General features: G+C 30.5%; 2 protein-coding genes across 8 annotated transcripts in view; one reads left to right on the forward strand and one right to left on the reverse strand.

The window, feature by feature from the left end:
* LOC129913267 (dual specificity calcium/calmodulin-dependent 3',5'-cyclic nucleotide phosphodiesterase 1) overlaps positions 1-26,092 on the forward strand; it is a 499,680-nt gene that overhangs the window by 252,003 nt on the left and 221,585 nt on the right. The gene's annotated exons all lie outside the window — the stretch shown is intronic.
* On the reverse strand, positions 12,326-24,774 carry LOC129913303 (maltase 2). 2 transcript variants are annotated; one of them, XM_055991906.1, is made up of 11 exons: positions 24,497-24,774; positions 24,257-24,432; positions 24,003-24,182; positions 23,770-23,927; positions 23,403-23,690; positions 22,925-23,314; positions 19,629-19,779; positions 19,373-19,568; positions 19,158-19,298; positions 12,821-12,898; positions 12,326-12,643 (listed from the first exon to the last, which is right to left on the reverse strand). In XM_055991906.1, exons 2-11 carry the CDS (start codon positions 24,429-24,431, stop codon positions 12,520-12,522), a joined length of 1,881 nt encoding a protein of 626 aa, XP_055847881.1. In that variant the 5' UTR covers position 24,432; positions 24,497-24,774; the 3' UTR covers positions 12,326-12,519. The 2 variants fall into 2 exon arrangements, with proteins under 2 accessions (XP_055847881.1, XP_055847890.1); XM_055991915.1 differs by lacking the exons at positions 12,326-12,643; positions 12,821-12,898 and adding an exon at positions 18,820-18,991 and having other exon boundaries at positions 24,257-24,773.

Below are 26,092 nucleotides of genomic sequence, written 5' to 3' on the forward strand. Positions count from 1 at the left end.
TAATAATTCAATTAATTTTTTAATTAAAATTAATTTTTTAATTAAAATTAATTTTTTAATTAAAATTAATTTTTTAATTAAATTTAATTTTTTACAAAATTAAGATTTTTGGACGTCAAATATCTTTTAAACGGTTAGATACACGAAAATGGTGGCCAAGGCCTTTCTTGTAGAGCGTTCAATTTCCTACAAGAATATGTTAAGAAACCTAAAAAGCCGATTTATAAAAACATGATTTTTTTTAGTAGAAGGATAATGTAAAAATGGAAAATTGGGAAGCGAAGGACCTTCCCATTAGTTTAGTACAAAGATCTCATATTTGCTGAGTATATTCTAGAGATGTCTCGCAACCTATCGGAGTATAAATTCAAAAAAAAAAATTCGATTTTTTTGAACTAGCCTTGTGTTTATGTACATATATTTTTCTTAGCCAGCGATAGGTATGTATAAATACCCCGTTTATATGAGCAGACTAAAAGGTCGGATTCAATAATTAGCTTTTTCAATTTAAAATTTTTGCACAAGACTTTATTTCGATATTTAGACCGAGTGTGAATCGGGTTAAATACTTAGCCGAGAATACATTTTTCACACTTTTTAATTTCAGTTGTCAAAAATGTATCCTGCTCTGGGGGCCGGTTAAATTTTTATTTTCAGAGAATACATTCTTTGCAGAATTTTGTGTGTATTTTTTTGAATTACTAATCAAAAACTGAAAAAAAGAAAGAAACTTAAGAAAGCAGTACAACATTATGAGTGTGTATTAGGAAAAATTTATATTTTTCAATATATTTCATTTTATTGATGATGAAAAAAATTGTTAGTTACCCATTAATGGCAACACAAAAATAAAATTCACATGACAACGCGTGTTGGAAGTTTGAAAATTGTTAATATTTATACATTTTTTTTAACCCTTTCGGACCCAGCGTTACTCTCATGTAACTTATTTTTAAAAATTCGTAAAAAATATTCCAGTAAATAATTTTTTAGGTTTCAATGGCTTATTTTTTTTTATCGAAAAAGGGACTGAAATTCACATTTTTTTTTTCAATTTTTTTTATGTATGGTCATAATTTTGAAAAAAAGATATAAGAAATGTTAATCCAGAAAGTATTTTGTTTTTTGGCTTAGAAGAATTAGCATACATTATTGTTCCATAAAAAGTTATTTTCTCAGTTGTGCGACTTTTTTTGGTGGTCATAGGCAGTGCATGTTACTTACATGTAACATGAGAGTAACACATTAGTTTTGCTATTTATTATTTTGGAAAATAACTTTTTGCAATTCATACTTCTTAGTTGTGATATTTTGATACGATGATACTGAAAAAACATTTTTCATATTGATTTTCATAGCTTGGGTTCGAAAGGGTTAAAAACTTTAATTCTTTCGATTTGCAGAAAAATAATCTACGTTAAAAATGTATCCAAATTCACACAGCTAAATTAAGCCAAAGATAATTTTTTATTCACCATACATTTAAATGTCAAAAATGTATCCTTTGCTTAATATTTAGTATACGGCCTTATAGTCACCCTCATACAACAACTTTTATTTACAAATTTGTATATGTACCTACACTTTTGGCTTAAGTTTCAAGAGCACCTTAAATAAGGTCAGTTTTTAAAGCCAATCGGCAATCGCTGTCATAAATTGTGACTGAATTCAACATTTGTGTCGCTCAAAATAAAAGTGATGTAACTCCATCCAATTGCATTTCGATATAGCAAGCTTTTAAAAAACGGAATATCATATTACACTACACAATATAAAAACAAAAACCAGTAACTATCAAAAATATATTGCGTATTTGGAGTTGGTTCCTTTTTATATTGAAAGAAATTAACAAAATACGATACCATTGAGCAAATAAAAATTAACTTTTGGCAAATTTTAAGTTATTAAAAACAACAGAGATTTGTGAATTATTTGCCAATTAAAGGAGCAAAGTAAATAAAATGCACGACTGTGTCATGTACTTGCTGGTAGTTCAAAACACTTTTATGTTAGTTTACAGATTTTAAGGGCTTCATTTATATAAGGCTAGGCGCATGCATGCGATTTTAGTCGCGCGATTATTCAGTCGCAAAAATGGATCACAAGGATTTCAATGGCTGTGAACACACATGCTTCTCGCCATTAAAAATTTAAAAATTGTGTCTACAGTCATTGAAATTGTTGTCATCTAATTTGCGACTGAATAATCGCGCGATCAAAATCGCATGTGTGCGCCTAGCCTAAATTTCAAGGAAATTTTGTTGATGTTGGGGAAGAGTCGACATTTAGGGCAAAGTTTTGTTAAATTATTTTTGTTTTTGTTATTTGACTTTTTTGAGAAAAACTAAAAATGCAGTTTTACGTCTCCAAAGTTTAATCAAAATCGTTAGAGCCGTTTTCCAGTTATTTGGTATAACTTCAAAAATTTTAATGGGAGGTACACTTTCTAATTAAGGTAGAAAAAGAACAAAAAAAAAACAACTTTCAGAATTCTATAAAAATCATCTGTACCAAATTTGAAGAAAATCCGTCCACGCGTTTATGGCTCTTGAAATGGGTACAGATGGACGTACAGACGCACGGAAAGAATTCCTAGATCCACTTTTTCAGAATTCTCCACCATCGTAATGTTGATTTTGATTAACACCTCAAATTTGTTTTCGATTCGAAACCAATACTTGCCTTATATAGACCTAGTAAAAAAAATTGCACACTCATGGTTATGGTTTCAGGTCGACGATATCATCTGGCCCACCCTAGATAAAATCTCTAGCTACGCCCATGACGGCCACTTCTGGGATGGCGTTTCTATCTGCCTTACAACTGTCTAAGCTCAAAGGCGTCTGCTTGTTGTTCCGTTGCACGTGGTCTATTTTGTTAACAAACACTCTACGCGAAAATCCGTAATATACTGTCCTTGTTTCGTTTGCAGGGTTCTAGCTCAGGAAATCCGTCCGTATCCGACACTTGTCATCATTGGATAACTACCTTTTAGCATTGAAGGTTTGTTTACCCCAACACGGCAGGAGCCTTTAACCTTGAAGTCGAGATTATTTAATAACTCGAAGGACGAGAAATTGATCAACCGGGTTCTTATTGGCCTTTGGCACTATTTTTCTTGTTTTGTTTTCTTCAGGACTATGTAAAGAGGTAGGATGCTATCTTGTAGAAAAGGCCATACATCTTAAAATTTGGAAAATAATATCTATTTTTACTGCGTATATTTTTATACAAGGGTTACTTCCAATACTTAAAAAACAGTATCCTTGGCCGCAATTAAATTGTTCAAGCAGTTATCCAAGGTTAAGGATGTTCAATATAAATTTATAGCTGCTACGCACAAATAAAATCTCAAGATAAATATAAATGTCTCAAAAATTTTTATTTTTATTTAAGTATCTGAGAAAACAACCTTTTTCCTCCATGTCCTTTTTCCCATAAGTAAATTTACCTTAGTTCTATGTGTTTTCTTAACTCATTTTGTAATATTTTCCACTTCAGCACCCACCTAGAGTAAATTTCCACATTTTATCCACTCCAAAGAAACTCACAAGACAGTATAAAATTTTAAGTATCTATCTATTGTCCCTAAATAAATTTGTTACCACTTCGTAAAAAAATAAAATAAACAAAGATAAACTTGAGTATAAAGTGTCAGGCTAGGGTATGTAAGAATACCTACTTACAAAAGAAACCCTTTTTTCCCTTTCTAAAGTAAATCAAAAATAATCCACACGAATACCCAATTTCAACAAGAAAAAAAACCCCAACTCCATTTATTTTGATTGCCCTCCTGAAATAAAACACAAAACCCTCGCTCTGTTCGCTCTCATAAAATCAAAAACAAAGATACCCATAGTCACTTATACGACACAACATTGTCATTAGAATATTATCTTAGCGTTATCCTGGAAATAAAAATAAAACATTAGATTCTCTCGTATTTATTTTCAAAAAAAGACATCTCGTCCTGGAAAATCCACAAAAAGAATACAAAATAAAACAGTTTACGATGTGTGTGCAATTCGTAAAAGAGGATAACGAAATATACAAGTCTGATTGAGAAACAAAAAGAATGCGCCATTTCGCATCCTTCGAATCCGCTCCCTCACTCCAGGATTTTTATACCATTCCATCGTGCAGAAGCACTTATGGCCTCGAAAAATTCCCAATCGATCATTCACTTTCGATGTATCTCAATTTATTTCTCGACGTTATGCGATGGCGAAAGGATATATATATTTTTGCTCCTGTATGTATGAAATCCTGGAGTAGGTTGTTAGTAACTCCTCTTCTCTCCAAGGACCAAAGTTTGCTTTCGACTTTCAGCTCTAACCCATTGTTTGACTATGTTCCCTGAGAGCTATTTGGTATTTATCGGCAGATTGTTCGGAGCTTTAGGGGTTCGTCCTGTTTGTCCTGATGAAGATGACAACAACGATGATGAGGATGACTACCCAAGACAATGACGACGACTGACGACGACTGACGACGACTGACGACGACATCACGGAAAACCGCATAGTTGCTGATGCGTAAAACTTTTCTATTCTCTCGAAATAAGTTTTATTTGTTTTTGCGGTTCTTGATAAAGTAATTTATTTTTTTCCATTCCTTCGTTTTTGTTTTTAGGGCAGAGATGGGTTAACCACCATAGAACAGCATCGACTTAAAGTCTTAGAAGTTTTCCCTGGTCTCCGGTTGCTGTATGCCAAAAGGTCAAGAGTCCTGTATGTGATGATGGAGTGTGAAAAAAAAGGGACGAAACAAAAGATCTTTCAATTATTGATGCGAATCAAAAGTACATTTATTTTATCATTTTTTTTTTTTTTTTCTTATTTTTTCTAAAAGAAAGAGATTGTAATCCCTTTGTGGTTGTCTACAAACGTTTCCATTTATAAGCTTTTATGATTGTCTATCTTTTCCTTCTATCTTTTGGTTATGATTTTTATTTTTCGGGTTCATTGTAACATTGATGTCCTGAGCACCGGCGGATCCAGGGGGGGGGCACGGGGGCACGTGCCACAGTGCGTTGATTCAGTGTAAAGTATGGAAAAAATTCAAAACAGCCTAATTTTTATGATCTTTTCTTTTAATATTATTTTTTAGTCTCATGGCAAGTAAATAGTGTATAAAAACATTTTTTATTTCGGTTATAATTTTTTGTCATATAAGTACACTAAGGATTGTTATTTTTATAACTCAAAAAGTGCGTTTTTCATACGAATTGTGTGTAAAAAGGCTTAAAACAATCAGTCATAGCTAGCAGGGACGCGGGTGGACGCGGATGAATGATACCTTTTTGGAAAGGTCGTATTTCCCACTTTATAACCTATTAACTTTTTTGATGAATGCACTTGAATCAAAAATTATGCTGAACTTTGAAAATAAGCTGTTTTTGTGAGAAATAAACCGTTACTTTACCGGTTATTAAAACGATCTAAGACTTTGGAGTGCAAAAAAAACCAATAAAATATATTAAGCTTACCCTTCTTACGAGTATCCAATTAAAAACTGGTTTAATTGTAGCAATTTAACTCCGTGGTGCAGCTATTCGTAAATCATCACTAAATGGCCTACTTTTGACATGTTACCTTTAAGAGGTTGTGTAGCTTGCTGTAGTTGCATTTTACAAAAAAAAAATTACAGTTCATCTAGTTAGACATCTGGCTATAATTTTGCATTCTTCAAAACCGGTTTTAGAAGGTCAAATTTGTTGACTTTTTTCCACTGGTCACCGCACTGTGCGTGCCCCCCCCAGAACTGGTACATACTTAATGGAAATCAAATTATAAGAGTTGTTCAAATATATTAATAAAATAACAGAAAGAACTTGAGTAAAACTCTTGTCTATTTCTGGCTGGAAATGCGAATTTAATTGTTTGTTGTATCCCTTTCCCATGAAAAGCACCACCCCACAGATAAATAAACGATCTTGCAATGAGTAAAATTATAATATAGAGAAAGAAAAGAGAAAACAATTGAGTCCTTAGCTAAAACTTATAAATCAATACATTTCTTCAAAGTAATCAGTAATCATCAATTATATCTGAAAAAAAAAAATCCAAGCACACCGGCCGGCATCCAGTGTTGCCATAAAATATTTTTGACATCGGGAGACTACCACATCAAAAATAGGGGAAAATCGGGGAATCAGTAAAAATTACAAAAAAATCAAGATTTCAAATAAAACTGATTTTAAATAAAACAGAATCTTTATAGCCATTCTAAAGATATTCGTGGTCAAACTTAAAAAAAATTATAAAAACATTTTTTACTTTTCAAAATTTTCTAATTCACTGAAAATTCATTATTTTCAAATTAGCAAGATATATTCTTGTAGGGGCTTAAACGTTCTAAAAAAATTCCGTGAAATCAAATTGATTGCTTTAACCGTTTAAAAGATAATCGTATCCAAATCGCAATGCATACGAGTAATAAGAAAACTACTGAATTCAGTGGGCATTGGTTTGGATACGAATATCTTCTTAACGGTTAAACCAATCAATTTGATTCCACGGAATTTTTTTAGAACGTTTAAGCCCCTACAAGAATATATCTTGCTAATTTGAAAATAATTCTGAAAATTTCTGTGAATTAGAAAATTTTGAAAAGTAAAAAATGTTTTTATAATTTTTTTTAAGTTTGACCACGAATATCTTTAGAATGGCTAGATTAATGAAAAAAGTTACCAACACCTTTTTTGTGGATTAATATATTTCCTACAAGAATATGTCTTGTGCGTTTGATTATTATAATTTTTTAGTTTGTTGCAAAATTAAGAACAAAAAAAGAAATTTTAAAGATTTTCTCCATTTTTTGACCTCAAATATCTATTATTTCGTTATTAGATAAACGAAAAATGTGTACAAGGCTTTTTTTTAGAGCGTTTAAGGTATTACAAGAATATGTAAAGAAATTTGCTAAAAAGTCGATTTAAAAAAGCTTGGTGTAAAAATGGAAAATTGCGAAACGGAGGACCTTCCCATTAATATTAAGAGCTCATATTTGGTGTATATATTCTAGAGGTGTCTAGAAATCGATTTTTCGGAGTACCAAATCAAAAAAAAAGAATTTTGATTTTTTTGACCCACCCCCTAATACACACTTAAATAAACTTGACTTCACTTTATTTCTAAAAAATTTTTTGCAATCCGACCCTTGTGCCCCCCCCAGAAAAAAATCCTGGATCCGCCACTGGTCCTGAGGGCATAAGGATTTTTGTTTTTTTTTTTTTACTCGAAGGAAAATTATAAAGACGTAAAACCCTCTCCCTAGATATAAATTAGACCTTTTCATTAATTCACAAACAAGCACACAAAAATAATAAACAGTTGTTGTGCTTGGTAGTACTGAGAAATTCGTGACAATAATTCGAAAAGTATATTTATCCAATTTAATGCCGTTTGATGTTATTTTTAAATTAAAATTTTTTGGGTTTCTGTTTTAATTTTGATTTTTTCTTATTTTATTTCTTATTCTGAATTTTTGGAAATAGGTTAAGGGTGAAGTCTTGTTTATTTATCTTTCGGGTATTGACTCAATTATGTCGTCTTAATCTTGATTTTTATTTTTGCAAGATATCAGGGGTAGAAAATAGGGATGAAATTGTTAAGAATTAGGTTTGTGTAAAATAAATATAGAAACAATGATTTCGTCAATATGATTCCAGTTGGGGAATTTTTTTTTTTAACATATGAACAAAAAAAAACAGTATTGTAGTAGGTACTTAACTACTTTATTATTACCGGAGTTTCTAACCAATTAGTTTAAAAACTGCCCTTCAATTAACACATATACTTGTTTATACAGGGTGTCCCGGAATGAGATAAGAGAATTTTGGGATATGATTCTTGGGTATATTTTGAGAACAATTTTTTTTTCCTAAATATCATAAAATCTATGAGTTTTCTGGCAAACTTGTAAATGACTTTTTGTTCATTATTGTTTTCTTCATAAACATAAATTTATAAAATAATTATGTTTATTATACATTTATCGAAGAAAATCGAGAAAACGAATACCCTTTAAAAATTAATATCGGAACAATAAGAAAGGTATTTTAACGTTTTTTAAATGCAGCTATTTTTCTAAAAATCAACACATTAATGAAGTTTCTATCATAAGTATTAACGGGGTTATTAACATTAACATGAGTAAAGGCATACCAAAGTAAATAAATAAATCATCGTTAAAGGGTATATACTTTGCAGATAGAGAGTTACTGTGAAACACTTTTTTTTCTTAGAATATACCCAAGAATTATCTCCCAAAATGCCCTTATCTCATTCCGGGATACCCTGTATAGTTGATTATTTCAGTTGAACGGACATGGCAGCAAGAAATTATAGATTACAGCAAACAAAAAAGAAGGGCACCTCTTCCACTTCTGTTTGGAAGCAGGTGCAAGCTGAAGAACTTTAGAATTTCTATGAAGTCGTCTACTGTTGCTAATAAAATAAAATATTCAGAGCTTACATGATCTCCGATTTGACCTACCTCTGATTTTGGAGTTATGGATAGATCAGACGTCCAAATTCAAGAGTTCTTGCTTTCGGCAGACTTGTACTATTTACATAGGGTTCAAATGTGTGAAAACAAGCAGGAAAAAGTTGACATGAAAGACTGTCTGAAAAATATCAGGAAAGTTATAAGGTTGGTACTTACTGTGTCAACACGAAAAAAATAAACTATATGGGTTTTAAGCTATCAAAACAAGTGACTAAATTTTGAATAAATTGTTGGACGGAAAATAGCAGGTGGAACAAAGGACCTTAGAACCTTTTTTTTGGTGTCTTCTAAACCAACTATGAATATGTTCATTATTAAATTTACATCGTTCTTTCTTTGAACTGCTTTAAGTACCGAAATACATTTTTCAAAAACCAAATTCTTTGATGATTCATTTTAAACTTATAAGTCTCATGAGTTCGATTCACCTGCATATAGTAGAATTTTATAAACAACTTTATTGTTGGGCCTTGTGTGCGCTCTTGAGGAATCCAAGACCCAAAAGTGTAGATACCGCAAATTTTTTTTATTTATTCTCTAAAATTTCTATAGTTCTATGACGTTTCTATTAACATTGTCAAATGCAGCAAAAAGAAGTGTTGGCGGTTAATATGAACACAAAATATGTGATCAATTGCTGCACAAGTTTATTTTTACTTTTTCAAGTGTTGATATTTATTTAAAGAAACACTTTTTAAAAGAGTTAAGAAAATATATTCGTCTATATTATTTAGATAATTTTGTTTAATATTTAGTTTTTCAGGAAACCGACGAAGTTACGAATACCAGAGTTACGAGCGACAGAGTTACGAGCGTCAAAGTTACGCGAAACCGAAGTTACGAAAAACTAGAGTTACGAATTCTAAAGTGATGTTAAGCTATGACATGTGATTTTTGGGTTGGCAACAATTGCGAGGAACGATATGGAATTATGGAAATACAAACAAGATATTAACATTTTTCTCATTGGTCAGAACTAAATGAGTAAAGCGAAAATGGGTGTTATTTAATCTTGCAAAATTTTGATTTTATAGGTCATCCTTACTGCAATTGTCAGGTATTAATTGATGATAAATACTGAAATTCGTTGTCTTTTTAAACTCAATTATTAAATTTTAATATACATAAACTATAGTTGACAATAGCAATTGGGGTGACAATCTTCTAACGAACCAAAAAAAAAAAAACATAAAATTCTGATAGTTGGGCAGGTACATAAATATGACACAAAAGACCTGCCCATATGGCAAATATATAGGTATATTAGAATTTTATTAGGTGGGGTTTTTGTTTGATTTTTAACTTATTATGTGTCAAATAAATAAACAAGGAATGGGGTTGTTTTTTGCATAAAAAGATTAAACCACACCCATTTTCGTTAAAATCTATTAAAATAACTAATGAGAATCGATATTCTCTTATTTATGTTTGCATAATTCCATATCGTTCCTCGCAATTGTTGCCAACCCAAAAATCACGTGTCATAGCTTAACATAACTTTAGAATTCATAACTCTTGTTTTTCGTAACTTCGGTTTCGCGTAACTTTGACGGCCGTAACTCTGTCGCGCGTAACTCTGTTATTCGTAACTCCGTTACCATTTCAGCTATTCATCAATTTCTGCAGTTTTCAACTTTTTGGACAGTTTACTCCGAATATCATATTGAAAAAAATCATAGTTTTATCTGAATTTAAAAAGTTTTTGAGAATGATGAAAGTTAGTGGTAAATCTTATATATTTCTGATAAAGGTTCAATATGACTTTGAATCCTTATGTCTTCAATTCTAAGATATAAACAGTTTTAAAATAAATATTTGATCCAATTTTTATTACTTATCGAGTGATATGCATACAAAAAATTAAATGCTTTTTTCTTTTAAAAATTGTAAACTTTATTTTTTAATTTTTCATTTTATGTAACTTTAACTTTTTCTATAAAGTTTTAAAAATGAAAAAAAAAATTACCTTTAATTGCTTCTGATCTACTACAGCTATCTTCAATAGTTTGTGACATGACAAAAGTGGTCACTTTTGAGTTAAGGAATAAGAAATACAAAAAAAAAATTCGGAGAATTAATTTATCACAGACGAAAATTAACAAGAAATGTCATCAAAACATCATTTAAATAACGTCCTTAAAACACTATGATTCAACTCTTTCTCTATAGATCTATATATAAATAAAGGGTCGTTATATGTCAATTTTTTTCCAAAACCTTAAGTTCAAGAACATATTTCTACGCTTACTTTTCTTATGATAGTCTTTTACTAGACTTTTATATAGCAAGTACAGTTTAAGGTATAAAAAGTAATAAATCAATATCCTTTTCTATAGGGAATCACCTCAAACTATTAACTTCCAGTTTGACCCAATTTTGTTCAGGTTCTCTAACATTGAAATGTCAAGTTTGATTTATGTCTTCAGTTCGATTGCCTTTTCTTGATCCTAATTGCCTTTTTTTGGAGCAGCAGTCTCTGCCATCGTTTAAACACATGAAATAGAGCCCAGGGTTATACCCATTAAACAAAAAAAACTTTTAAAAATTTCCAACGCTCTATGATGCCATTCGTTTTAAAGTTTTATATTGAAAGAGAAAATTTTACTCAGCAGTAGTCATAGTGGGCTTTTAAAACTTAATAATCACTTTTTTAATTTTGTATTTCAATTTTATGTTAGAGAAGCACTTTCTATGGTTATTTGATATATATTTTTACTTGCAATATAGGTACTATACATATATCAAGTTATGCATTCGTAAAAAAAAAAAATAACATTTTTCCATAACATTACGATGGTAGACAATGCCAAAAAAGTGGGTCCCGGAAGTCCGTCTGTTTGTCTGTATAAGGAGCTACAGCCTAAACGGATGGACCGATTAATGTCAAACTTCGTATGTAGCGATATTTGGCGACTCTCCAGAGGGATTTTTGGAATTAATTTTTTTGGACCAAAAATAACGGTACTTGTCATATACCGATTTTAGGAAAATTAAAATATCTCGAAAACGGCTCCAACGATTTAGTTTAAAAAATTCAAATGTTAGTTTTAAGCTAAGGTCTATCTTCTAACGAAAAATTTTTTTTTGAAAATCATTATTAACGGTACCCGCAATAGAACAATTTTTTTTCAATGCGATTATCTCCGAAACTACTTATTCGATTTCAACTAAACTTTTTGTGAAGAAGTATTTATATAATTTAAATATAAACCAAAAGTAAAATTTCCAAGAAAATAATTTTTGAGCTTTAAAAAATTTTTTTTTTGAAAAATCAAATTTTCGAAAACGGGACATGGAATTTTTTGAAATTTTGTTTTTAGATGTTGAAATTTTGTTTTTAGATGTTGATTAGTGATTTCTACAAAATGGGATACCAATTTTATTTTGAAACTTTTTTTCCAAAAAATTATTTATAAAAATTTAGTTTTTTTTTTAAAACGGCTCTAACGATTTTTAAAATTTTTTTTCTAAAAATGCATCTTAATATATCAATCAAAACTGTACCTATACTTCTTTTGGAGGGCAATTTGATTTCAGATTTTATTTTATTTTTTTTTTAAACAAATTTTATTTTTTTTTTCCAAATTTCTATAGACTTTTTAGTCTTAAAAATTTAAGCAACTTTAACAATAATAGCAAGTACGTGCGACCCAGTCGTGCATTTTATTTTTAATGTATAGATATGTTTGAATTTTAAAGACTGGGAGAACAACTTTTTTCTCAAAGGACCCTGCTCTAAAAATACCAGTAGGTACATTAAAAAGTACCTACTTATAAATTCCTTCCTCTCAAATTACATTCCGAAAAAAGTCTGTTCAATTCCATCCCGAATGGATTGTTTTTCGAAATTTATTTATTAATTTTTTGTTTAAATTTACAAAATGTTGGTATGTATACAATTTCATTTAAAACCCCTCAAGGGAGTATCTGTACATTTTTCCATCTATTTTTCCATCGCATCGCTCCCTTCCTGTGTGTATACTCAGTTTGGTGTTGGTTTAATATTTTTCAAAAAACCGACTTATTAAAACTCAATTTGGTCCATTTGTTGTTCCATAGTCTGTACATCAGCATACCAACTAAAATTATACTACTTGACTTAATTATGGTTTTGATGAGCTCCCGACGTTCTCTGTAAATGAAATGTATATATGCGAATAATTTTTTGAATGTTGAAAGTAATTATGCTGTCTATCATGTTTTTTTGTTTTTTTTTGTTTTTCTAAGTCATTTAAATTTTTAATTTTTATAATGAAAAGTACCCTAGAGTACGTATTTTTGGGGGATATACTGGTGCTGGTACACTTACTCTGACATGGATGGCCGCATTTTAAGGATCAAGGATTCGTGAGGACCCATAAAGATTCTATCGACCAAAACAGTATCTCTAAAACAAAGAAAATTAAAAAAAAAATTGTATAATTAGAATTTTTTAACTGAGTTGATTTAACAGAGTATGACTGGTGTCTGGGTGTTTTAGCCATAAAAATGTTAATATTTTGATAAATTAGACTCATGATAGCTTAAGGATGAATTTGTTTGGATAATTTTCTGATAAAGGGGACTTCGCTTTCAAACGATTGCAAGTGGGTACTTACATATTAAATGTAATCAGAGAAATTATAAAAAAAAAAAACTGTGTGAAACAAACTCGAATGAAACGACTATTGGCATAGCCAAAATCACTTATATTTTGATATAAGAGACCTATCACGTTTTGTAGAGCTAGTCGCACTGATTACGAAACGGTATTTAAAAAGTCCCTAACACCCACAAATCTGGAGTTAGGGACAAAAAACCGTTTTTTGACCTTCACCCATTGAAAAAAATCTAGCTTCGTCAAATTTTTACCCATTTTCGATTTTTGTAATAAATATACCTTTTCAACAATGTATAAAACATGTAACTTGGTTAAACCACCTAGAATTTAAAAGCTGTCAAGGTTTAAAAAATTTATTTTTTTCGTCATTTAACCAACTTCGACATCAAATGAAAGTATATATTTTCACAACAACATGCTGTTTTAAAAATATATTCTTAAATAATATTTATTTCCAAATCAGACGAGGTATTTTTTATGAAAATCAGTTTAAAATTGGCTTAGAAAAAAAAATTTTACGATTTCAACCCAGATACAGAAATTCGAACTTTAAGGTATGGAACAAAAATGTTGTTTTGGCACGTAGCAGGATAACTTGGACGCCAGCATTTGATAACAGGTTTTTGTAGAGGAGTTCAATACAAACATTTTTTTTTCTTTGCGAGGGGGGTCTATCTCCCCCCGTTTAGGTGGAAGGGGCAGTTTTCAAAAAAAAAAAAATTATCAAAATAAAAAAAAATATTAAAAAACAACGGCAACACTTACAGTAATAGATGATACCATTTCCGAAAGGCAAAATTATACATTTAATTTTATTTTTGAAATCAATATATTATAACCAAAAGTTTTTGAAATAATCGATTTCAAAGTTAAAAATAGGCGAAAAAGAATTTTTTTAAACTCATTTTATACTATTTTTGTCTAGACTGTGAATTTGAATAAAAAAATTGATTCCTTATCGAACAGTGAAAACTATATGATTCTGTCTTTTAGTTTTTGAGAAAATTGAAAAATAAAAACAAATAAAAACAAAAAATATTTTGAAAAAAAGAAAAATCTAATAAAATAAAATTTTTCAATTCATCTCCTATCAGAAACTGTAAAAAAATGGGTAAAAATTTGACGAAGCTAGATTTTTTCAGTGGGTGAAGGTCAAAAAAATCGTGTTTTGCCAATAATTCCAGATTTTGGGGGTGTTAGGGACTTTTTAAATACCGTTTCGTAATCAGTGCGACTAGCTCTACGAAACGTGATAGGTCTCCGCCCACGTATATTTTGAGTGTTACACCGTGATTTTATTCTAAGCCCTTCATATCTTTATTATCTTTAGATCTTTTTTATTCACTATAAGATTTTAAGTTTGAAAATTAAATTTTCAAAACATTCATTTTAGAAAACTGCTCTTTCCGCCCAAACAAGGGGAACAAAATTACAGCAGTTTCAGAAAAAAGAAGAATAATTTTGTAAGCAGATATGTAAATCAATTTAACTTTAATAAAATATATTTTTGATGTGATTGGTACTCTACTGTCAAAAATTTTCTGTTTCATAATCATTGAAAAAAAATTCATTGTTATTGCACTCGTCTCGGAAATAGCACATAACATTAGTCAGCCGACATAAATGTATGTCTTTTTATCGCTCGCTTATAGCTAAAAATACAAGCTTAAAACAAGTATTAAATTGTATTAAATTAATCGAATTTCTGCCTGTTGTTTTTTTTTTTGTCAAGAATAAGTAAACCTTAAACCTTAAACCTTAAACCTTAAACCTTAAAAAAACCTTAAATTAAACGGAGAAATCTTCTTAACATGCTTATTTAAAAGAATCCACTTAATACACAAAACCCACAACTCTAGGGTCACAGCCAGGTTATCTCACTGTTGAAAATCAGTATGATTAACTGCAACTAAAGCTGAAGTCTAATAAGAATTTTAAAATTAGTTTGAGTTGTTTCAACTACCAAATATTAATAAGATTTAATTTTAAATATTTTCCTTTTTGTTTATTTTAGTTATTTTTTAATGATAAAAATTCTTAGCAAAATGAAATTAAGTTCACTTTAAATTTAAGGGTATTTCATTTATTATAAGAAGAAATTTTACTGCGTACTATCTTATATTAAGGTGCTTTAATTTTCTCTGTGCACTTAGTACCTAATAGACCCAAATTTATGGAAAACTCGAATTTAACAAATATCTAAGAAATTTGAGAGGGTAAGAATATGGGTAAAAAGGAGAAGGATTGAAAAATACCTTTGGTAAGCTTTATTGCGTTTAAGAAATTTGATTTAGAATATACATATTAAGGTTTTTTTATCCGTGACATGCAGTTTAATAGCCGCTATTAGGTTGGAAATGTTGAGAAAAAATGTCCCTAGTTTTTCAGATTTTTATTTGACTTTCTTAGACTTCGTAATGAAACCTCTTATACATATATTTAAAAACCCTAACGCTTTTCCAACATGACATCGCTATTTATTAATAGATCACCTTCATGATTTTATTTAAGTCAACCTGTCATGATTATTCTGTAGAAGAATCCCAAGCTTTAAAAATATAGCGATTCTTCTTTTTGAAAGTGTGATGTAAACAAATGGAATTTCTCAAAAATTACTTATAAGGTTTTGAGAACTATACCAAACTTGTCACCTGTGATTTCAAATGAGGAATTCAACATTGTCTTTCCATAATAAATGTTTAAACAAAGTTACCATTAATAAACTATTTTAATACGTACTAATTTTTAGCTTTGTATATTAGCAAAAAAATTAAATTTTATTGCAAAGTTCTCAATTGTAAAAAAATTTAAGTCTTTTATCTCATCACCAGACTTGTTTGTTATGTTCTTTTTTAATTCATAAACTTTCAAGATTTCTGGCAAACCTTTCATTCCTAGGGGAGAGTGGGGCTAAAAGTAACAGGGGTAAGAATTAACAGCTAAAAAAAAACGATGTTCCTTTCAATATTAAGAAACGCGTAAAGGAGAAAAATGCTCAATTTTTCCATATCTACCGGCACATTTTCTTCAGTTGAAGATAAGATGACAGGGTGAGAAGTTATACTAGTGGTGTCCAAAAAAAGCATGTTTGTAACTTTTTTTTTTAATTTTATTTTTGGTCTACCTCTTAACTCGAAAAAGATAGAGTGCTAAGTGTTTTTTTTGTTATATGTTGTTAAATGTTATGTCTATATCAGTTTCGCTTTCTATTCAAATTGATTTTGTGTGAAAAATTTAATGCTGGGGATAGTTGTAACATTTTTCCGGGGCAAGTTGTAACATGCAAAAACCTACCTATAGATTTGTTCACTTAGGTATTTATGATTGCATAAAGTGTGACTCAGATAAAAACTCCTCTTATTATGTATTCATTCGACTTTTTCTACTTTTTACAAGTGAATTGTGATTTTTCTTTTATTTTATTTTTATTTATTTTGCATTACAACAAATGCTGTTTGTTATCAACTAATGTAAACTAATTTTTTGAATAAGTACCAGAGTTCAAACCTTTCTCGGTTTGGAGCATATTTATTCAACTTTCAGGGAATAAAGATTTACTTTAACGTTCAACGTAACGATTTTTTTCGACTTACCCCATTTTTTTCTTACCTACATAAGAACTTTTTACCTAGTATAACCAACAACCCTGGATATGAATGCTTGTAAATGAATTTGTATTTATTTTGGAATTGCAAACACATTTTAAACCAACACTTGAATTTATAAAGCTTATAAAACAATTTATGAATTCAATTAATTTTAATTTAAGACTTTAGTCAAATCTTCTCCGAAATCTTGGATTTAATCCCTTTTTTTCAAATCTGCTCCAAAATTTCATGACTGAGGCTTGTTTTTATTATTACTAATTAAAATAAATAAATATAAACAAATAAAGTTATTTTTTTCTTATTTTTAGATCTTGGTACAACCTACCCCGGTATGTGTTACACTTTGCCCCGTATATGGGGTAGGTTGAAACAACATGATTTTTTTTGGAAGCTTTATTTTTCAACATTACCGTTAGGTTTTGAAAAAAATTTGTGATGGATCTTGCAGATAAAATGTGGTTCTTTTATTTAAAAAAAGGATACCTAAGTTGACTTATTTTTAAATTTGTAGGAGTACCATCGGTTTTAGTAAAAAGTGCTACATTTGGCCCCCCTCTCCCCTACTTATGCTTCTCGTATTTTAACTGACTTCCAAAAAGGAGGAGGTATTCAATTCGTCTGTATTTTTTTTTTGTGTTTGTTACCTCATAACTTTGGACTGGGTGAACACATTTTGACAATTCTTTTTGTATTGGAAAGCTGGTGGTTCAATTATAGTCATAGGAACTATTAGAAAATCCATAAAATCCAGTTTTGATCCATGGAAGTCGGTTTTGTTTTTTGATAAAAATGATTATTTTAAACTCTGTACCCAATCAGGTTTAATTTTATCTTTGAAGGGATGTATCTTTTTTAATGACTCTGGTAGTTCTATGATTGATCTGCTATTGTTGTACCAAATTTCAGCATTCTCACTTATCAACTAACTCTTAAATTATATGTTTTTTGATTTTCAACTATTTTATACGATTGCTTGCATCCAATTTTTCTTTTATCATTGCTTTCCTTTTTTTAAGACAGTGCTATCAATTAATATATTATTTTTCTGTGCACTTTAAAACTTTAAATTTTTGTCACTGGCTCTTGAACTTTTAGGGCTTCAACATTTTGGAGTCAGTTTCACGGTCGAGTAAGTGGCTCATCGGTACCAAGTATTTGAATTGGATATGCAAGTGTCAATAGACATAATCATTAAACTGTTAAAATATCACTAGCAATCACCAACATCATGCTTTTATGCAAAAGTAACCGCTTTGTATAATAATGGGTATAATTTTACATTCAATAAATATTCAATACACATTTCCTTCTATTTTCATTTTTATATGATTTTCATAAAAAAAAAACAATAATTATTTATATTCTACAACAGTTACTCGTACTTATAATCTGCTTTCACTAGTATAGTGTTATTAACTTGATCCCTTAACACATTAATTCGATACTGTTTTTTAATAACAATGTCATTTTTGTTGTTGAATTATTAATTCCTTTTAACCTACACTAAATTCCACCAATTATCCTGATCCCCCAGAACAGCAAATAACAATTGTCATCGTTGTCCCTTAATAAACGATAACATTAATTTCCAACATTTGTGCTTTCAACTATAATGCACGGGATTAAATTAATAAAAATTTAATTATTGAAATTTATTCTACCATCGAACTGAGCCGATAAATTTAACAAACCACACATACGCACACACGCAAAAAAAATATATTATTTATCCACAAAAAAAAAATAAACCATAAAAATAACATGAATACTTAATCATTTAACTCATTTTTAATTCTGGCAATCATCCAAAAAAATCAATGAACCATGATGAGCCGGAAAAAATACACAATTTTTCACAAAATCCATGTCATGGTTGTTTTGTGTCTGTATTATATACACGACATGTTCCTACACACATTCAATGTACAAAAAAAAAAAAGAAAGAAAAAACCCCTGCGGAAGTACAGGATTATTTTTTGAGGAAATTTATTGACTCAATTCGAGAAATCCTTTTTTCTGTGTGGTGCGGTCATCAAAGAAAACAAAAACAAACAAAAACATTGAACGGAAAATACTTACACAAAACAAAACAACAAAACATTGACATTCAAAACACAAATACAAAGATAAATTGGCTATATTTTTTAACAAAAACAAATAACAAACAAAAAAAAAAACAAAAATTCACAGCAGCATATTTTAAAGCTAAGCCATGCTAAGGACAATGCCTTCATGTCCTTGGAGTGTAAAATTATTAGATGCAAGCAATTTACTAAAAACAAATAAAAAACAAAAAAACAGATTTTATACAAAAGTTTGTTCAAAGAAAATTTTGAGTAAGGACAACTCCTTGATTGCTTTTTCTTTCAATTAGAATATTGTCCTTGAAAAACTTTGTCATAACTTATTCTGATGATTAGCAAAATAAATAAATTTACCCTTCAGTATACGAGGATTCTGTTCCTGCGGCAACAATCGATAACTCCTTTGGCAAGTCACCCAGAGGTCTTAAGTCGACAACAACTTCTGACGGACTTACATTTATCACTGTGATGAAAGTTGGATGTCCTTTAAGTTCTCTAGAGGGTGGAAATATTTTTTTGATTAGTTTTGTTTATTTTCTTAAATTATTATTTTATTTAAATTCTCAAACCGCTTGAAAGCAAATGTTTTCCGACAAAGTGCCATAGGGTAAAAAGTTCCCTTGGCTAATGTTGGTGACTTTTTGAGTTCAATTAGTTTCTTGTAGAGTTTATAGTGACTTCTTTCAGCTTTCATTTGTAGAGCTAGATTGAGAGTTTTGAAGTTAGGATTAACTGGGACCCATGTTTTGCTAGCAGTTGAAAACCCTAGAGAAGAAAAACACCTTTTGAAAAACGTTGCTTTTGTAAATTTTGTATGCAGCCTACCTGCATTTTTTGTTCCATCCCATTGAAAAGGAGTTCTTACTGGATCTCGAGAAACTTCCTTGTACTTTTCTGGACCAACTGCTAGTGCAGGTGGATCTTTTGTATCTTCCCATAAAATATCTCGGAAGTCTTCCATTCCAATTTCGTCACCCTGTTTTAAGAAAATAGTCAAATGATCTTTTATGTTGTAACACAAAATAATCAGTGAATTTTTCAAGTCGTTAAATAACAAAGAAAACTCTTTATTCAAAGCCTCGTTAAAGTGATAAAACTGGCATCTGTCAAGTATCTACTCTATTAAAGGTTGAATTCAGAAAGTCATTATATAAACGGAGAAAAATAAGGCACTTTAAAATAAGATGATGCCCACTTTAAATTACATCTTCTTAAAACAAAAAGATTTCTTATTAAAATAAAGGAAATCTGTTTAAACTCTGTTAAATTTAAAGTGACCTTCATTTAATTTTAATAAGATCTTTCTTTAAAGAATCAAATTAATGTGAAATTTATTTTAAAACATAAATCTTTTATATATATGTATGTGTATGTATGTTTTATCGTGGGCCAAAACCACGAATCTGCAAAATTGCAGTTTTGAGAAAAACGGCTTCAAAGTTTTGGAAACACATGCAATCTTATGGAAACTCTTGCAAAAAATATGATATTTTAGGCTTTTAGGCAACAGATGGAAAATTGGGATTGACGCAGTGAATAGAGGGACCGATAACAAGTAAAATGACACATTAAAGTCAAAATGTCCAAAAATGCAGATTCGCGGTTTTGGCGTATTTGTAGATTTATATTTGGTAATGCAGGCTATTTTGGTCAATTGATTTTAAATGCAAATAAAAAAACTTTATTATTCCTTTTTCAAATAACAAAAAAAAACAACATATCATAAAAACCCCTGAAGAAGTCGTGAGTAGCGACGAAACATTGGGTAAAAGATGGAATAAAGTTTTTTTATTTGCATTTAAAATCAATTGACCAAAATAGCCTGCATTACCATTTCACTACTTTACTTAAAACAGTAGGTATTATTACATTTCGTTGAAATTGATAACTTTTGAAAAGAAATATCTTTTAAATATTAGGCCACAGAGATGGTTTTAGCTTAAAGGCTGTAGTCTTAAAGGTCTTTTTATAAAATTCTTTTTCAAAATTATTCTTAGGGCTAAAACCACCATTTTTTTATATTTACATAATTTTTATTTGCCCATAAACTTAGGATGTTCATTGGGCCATATCTATAACTAGCTGTGCTACCATATTTGACGTACACGGTGTGATGTAGAAGGTACTTAAAGCCCAATCTGTTTTTTTTTTTTTTGGCTTTTCATTTTTTTGAAAGTTAAATAAATAAATACTCGTCAAAAAAATTACTTTTTAGAGATGCATTTTATTTCCCTTTGAAATAACGTTGGACTTCTATACCTATCATAGAACCATTTTCTTGATTTCAAATATTCTCCTTTAAATAATTTCAGTGATGTCAACGAAAATTTTTCTACAGAAAGATTCTAAGAGCCGTAGTATTAAAATTTTTCAAAAACACCATTTTTTTTTGAAATAACAATTTTTTGAAAAGGAGCAGACTATTTGTTTGAAATTTATTTTTTTTATATATAGAGTACCAAATTTTCGTTTTTGTAAAATTGTTGAAATTAAAAATTAAAAAAACGACTCTAACGATTTGCAAAAAAAAGCATCTTAAGATGCTTTGCTATGTAAGAAACACGTTTGTAATTTTAAAAATGAGATTTTAACGCCCTTTTTGAGTTTTATTAAAATTAAATTAAAAAAAAAAATATAAAAAAGTTTGCTGTTTTGAAACAATTATTACTTAGTTTGAAAAAAAAAATATATGTATAAAATATATTTATTTCTTTTTTTTTAACAGATCTTGAAAGACAACTTTTTTTTATTTCACAAAAATTTTATTATTATTATTATTAAAATTGAAACAATCTATGTAAATGTTTTGGAGATTAAATTTTATATAAATCGTTTTTAAGAATGTTCAAAAGCGATCAATCATTTTTGTGGGACTTTTGACAAATTATTGAAAAATATAAAAATAAAATAAAATATAAATATTCTAAATCAAAATGTGGTAGAGGTTAATCATAACCTTGAAACCAATGTGAACTATGAATTTCGGTTAAAATGTTCATTTTGGCTAAGATTTTATCCTGCTAAACACAAGTGTCAAAATTTCAACTACATATAAAAGTCAAAGCAAAGCAAATCGACTTTTTTCATAATTTGTTTCCATAATGACAATATAAAATTTCTATTCGACTCGTTGCTGAAATATACAAAGAAACTCAATTAAATTCGATTCGTATCATAGATTCTACAGAATCATGAATTCATGAATAATTGAAATTTTGTGATTTGGTAGGTGCAAATATCAATTCAGATTCCAATATTAGCCTTAACCAGCAAACAAGTTTCCAGCAATATAACTCGTAATTTCTCCGAATTATTTTATTATCTAGAATATTTGTTTCGTTTATATGAAATTTCCACAGAATTAATATCGGACTAGCATAAACCCAATATCATTTTCCAATTCAAATGAAAATGTCCAAATATCGTTTTATATGCTATATGCGGCGAACCCCACATGCGGAGCCGTAGTGTGAAGCAGTAGAGTGGGAGAGTTGTGACCTCATCCGAGATCATGACTATCGTCGATAATGGAGAAGAAGAAGATCGTTTTATATGCTTTGGACATGGTGAAATTCTTTCAGAAAAGTCTTTTATTAGAGATAACTTCTATTTTATCAAAACACACAATTTCAGTGTACCTAATAAGGTAATTTTCTTTTTCTTCGTATTGACTTGACAGACTTCAAAGCTCTCTATTATAAGATTCGATATTTTCAGAAAAAAATTTACTTTCTTAATGTTTAATGACATTCTTATTTTTTTTTTTTTAATTTCAAAAAGTGCTTTAATGCCTTTTTTTAATTTTCTAATTGAATCAATATTCACTTTCAAAAAATGAATCAAGAGACATTTTTTTCTTCTGAAAAGAATCCACTTTCAATCCATTAATCCCCTCACAAATTCCCAGCTAACACAAAAAGCAAAATCCCTTCCAATCTTCTCCTTATTATTTGTTATTTTCTCAAAAATAAATTCCCTCATTTCTTTCAAATTATCTCCCTAAAAAAAAACTCATCATATCACATCTTAATTTTTCCATTCCCCCTCAAAAATATCCTTAAAACACATTTACAAAATTTAAAATGAAATATTTATGTGTCTTTGTGTAAGGATGTACTTACATTGTAGGTGACAGCAACTCCAGGCAATGTCATCAAAAGTATATTCATAGCATCAACCATTTCTTTGCCAAACCTCGAGGCAACTCTTGGTACATCATGATTACCAATAACCCAATTAGCCGTACCACCCAACGGCATATATGTCATCCACCTCTGAAATGTGAACACAAAGTCCCTGGCATCGGATGTCTTGAACAAGTTCGTAATCATCATAAAATTAAATGGAATGTGTGATCCTTTGCGCAACCCGGACTCGTCCTCGTAGAAATTCATGAGGCAGGTAACATTTGCATAGGCTTCTGTCATCATTATTCGTGTTGGCCCACCGTTATCCTCTTTGTATTTATCCAAAAGTTCCCTCCAGCTGTATATTATTTCGTAAACTTCTGGCTATGTACAAAACAACAAAACACACACAAAAAAACAATCACGAAAAACCTTTAAATTCCTATTTCTACTGAAATTGTTCTATCCTTACCAAATCCTTTGTGTAATAGTGATGCAAGAATTCATAGGAATTCGAATCCTTTACGGTGCCAGTCTCCGGTTCGTCCCGTAAGTCCTCGACTTCGAATAAATGATTCACTGCGTCTACACGAAAGCCACTAACACCCTTATCCAGCCAGAACAATAGGACGTCCGCCATAGCCTTAATTACATTCGGATTCCGGTAGTTCAGGTCTGGCTGGGCTGCAGTAAATTGATGCAGGTAGTATTGCTGGCGTTCCGGGTTCCATGTCCAGGCAGAACCATAAAACACGGATTTCTAAAACACGCAAGAGAGAGATTATCTTTACACATTCTCTCTCTCTCTCGCTCTCCCAAAACCTCTCTATTTGATTTACCCAGTTATTTGGTGGTTGCCTTTCTCCATCCTCATCGTCGACTCCATCAGCCCACACATAAAAGTCCTCATAGCCAGGTTCTCGATTTGCCGATTTCACAAACCATTCGCACTGATCCGACGAGTGATTTGGTACGAAATCCAAAATCAGCTTAATGTCTGCAAACAAATATATCCTCAAATTTCAAAGGACTGCAAATATTGATGACATGACGTCGTCGTTTTTGGGTTTACCTAATCTTTTAGCCTCCGCAACTAGGTCCTCAAAATCCTCCATCGTTCCGTATTCCTCATGAATGTCGGTAAAGTTGGATATATCATAGCCAAAGTCGATCATGGGTGATTGGAAAATAGGACTCAACCAAGTCGCCTTAATTCCCGACGATGAAAGATGCGATAGCTTCGATATGATTCCTGTAACGATTTCCCTAATGGGGATGAGTTGTCCGGGGGCTTTTGATGGAGGAAAAAAATATTAGAATACTCACCCCGTAGGTCACCGATACCATCTCCATCGCTGTCCATAAACGAACGGGGATAGATTTGATAAAGAACGGTACTTTGCCACCAATCGGGTCCATGCGACGATGACAGAGAGCTCTCTTCGGCATAACTAATGTGGAAAGTAGCTGAAGCTATCACCAGCAGAGGGTACAGGAGCATCCTTTTTAATTTGAATCGTTAGAGACCCGACAAGTTATGGGGGAAAATATATCTATAGCCTTTACCTATGCTTCAATAGACTTCACGTGAAAGCCTGGGGAAGATTTAAAATATTCCTAACAACGACAATGTTCAACTTGCGACGACGACCGACAGTTACGAAGCAAAAGGTAAATTTTGAACTGTTTTGTTAAATGAATGTGGGAGGCGCAATCTTTTATATATACTTTTTTTTATCTTTCTCTCAAAAAAATGTATCTACAGATGTGGAAAATAAATAATAATGACAACGACATTCAGCATTCACACAGGAATCCCCCGAACATTATGGTTCAGTGATTTCTACATATGAATATTTTTCTCTCTCAAAGTTATATGACAACTAATGTACGTGATTTTCTTCTTATTTAAGTACGAGAAAACAGTGGAGCTTAAAAACGTTAGGCAATTTTGTTCTGTCCAAATGGATTTTTGTATTTTTCCAAATCACAAAAAAAGTTCTAATCTTAACATCACGAGTGGTAAGGTAAAATTTTTGGACGTGAGAATTAAATATTTTGCACACGAAATAGGATTTTAGAAGATTTATTCGTTCTTGTTGATTCTCATGGATTTGAGTGATTAATTGTGATTTGAAATTAGTTTTGATGTTAAGCCGTGTTTACCTGGATTATTAGAGGTCGTTTTTGTTGTGAGTAACGGTTTTAAGGCAAATATAGGATTAAGAAAGGAAAAATAAGGAATGGAAAAAATCGAGAGAAATAATTTTATGCGGTAGGAGTCAACTCAAAGTCATTCACAAAAAAAAACATTCAGTTTGCATTTTTCTATCAAAGAGATTTTTAATTCTATTATGAAAGTTGGAGTACCTATTTTAAATTTTAAGGCCGTAGATTTGCCGTTGCCGTTCCTGTAACGTACTCTATTCACAAGCTGTATTTAAAGATTTCAAAGGATTTCAAATCAACACACAACCAGTGTTCCGAAAACATAAATTTTAAAACAAAAAATTCAAAAAAAATCCACGTAGGTATATTTTTCCAACAGGAGGAAAGATACAGTCTATGTTCTTGAGATTCTATATCTTAAGTCTTACTTTTTTGAAGTAAGAATTAATTTGAGCTAGAAAAAGAATTGTAAGTGTTATTTTTCTGTAAAAATAACTGTATTCAGATCACTGCACTTCTTTGCCTGCAGCAGATGAGGGCACACAAAAAAAGTACTACACTAGGAAACCGCCCAATAGGAGGAAACCGCTTAATTTGTAGAGCACGTAAACAGTGGCGTATCCAGCAAAAAATTTGGAGGGGGTTGGATTTTTTTTTTTACTCATAACTTTGGACTGAGTGAACCAATTTTTATAATTCTTTTTGTATTGGAAAGCTGGTGGCGGCAATGTGTTCCCATTTCAACTTCATTCAGTGCTGGATATAGAAGCTATTAGAAAAACCATAAAAGCCAGTTTTGATCCATGGAAGTCGGTTTTGTTTTTTGATAAAAATGATTATTTTTATTCATCTTTGATCGACAAAACAATAAAAATATTAGTACAGGAAAGTTGGTAAAAAAACAGGCACATTGTGGAACGAAATATAGGACGGCTGAATTTTTCAAATCTGAAAGAGGGGTATTAGAAAAGCTTAAGTCCTGGTTTTCGGGAC

The sequence above is a fragment of the Episyrphus balteatus genome, chromosome 1 (genome assembly GCF_945859705.1).
Source record: "Episyrphus balteatus chromosome 1, idEpiBalt1.1, whole genome shotgun sequence".
Taxonomy (NCBI): domain Eukaryota; kingdom Metazoa; phylum Arthropoda; class Insecta; order Diptera; family Syrphidae; genus Episyrphus; species Episyrphus balteatus.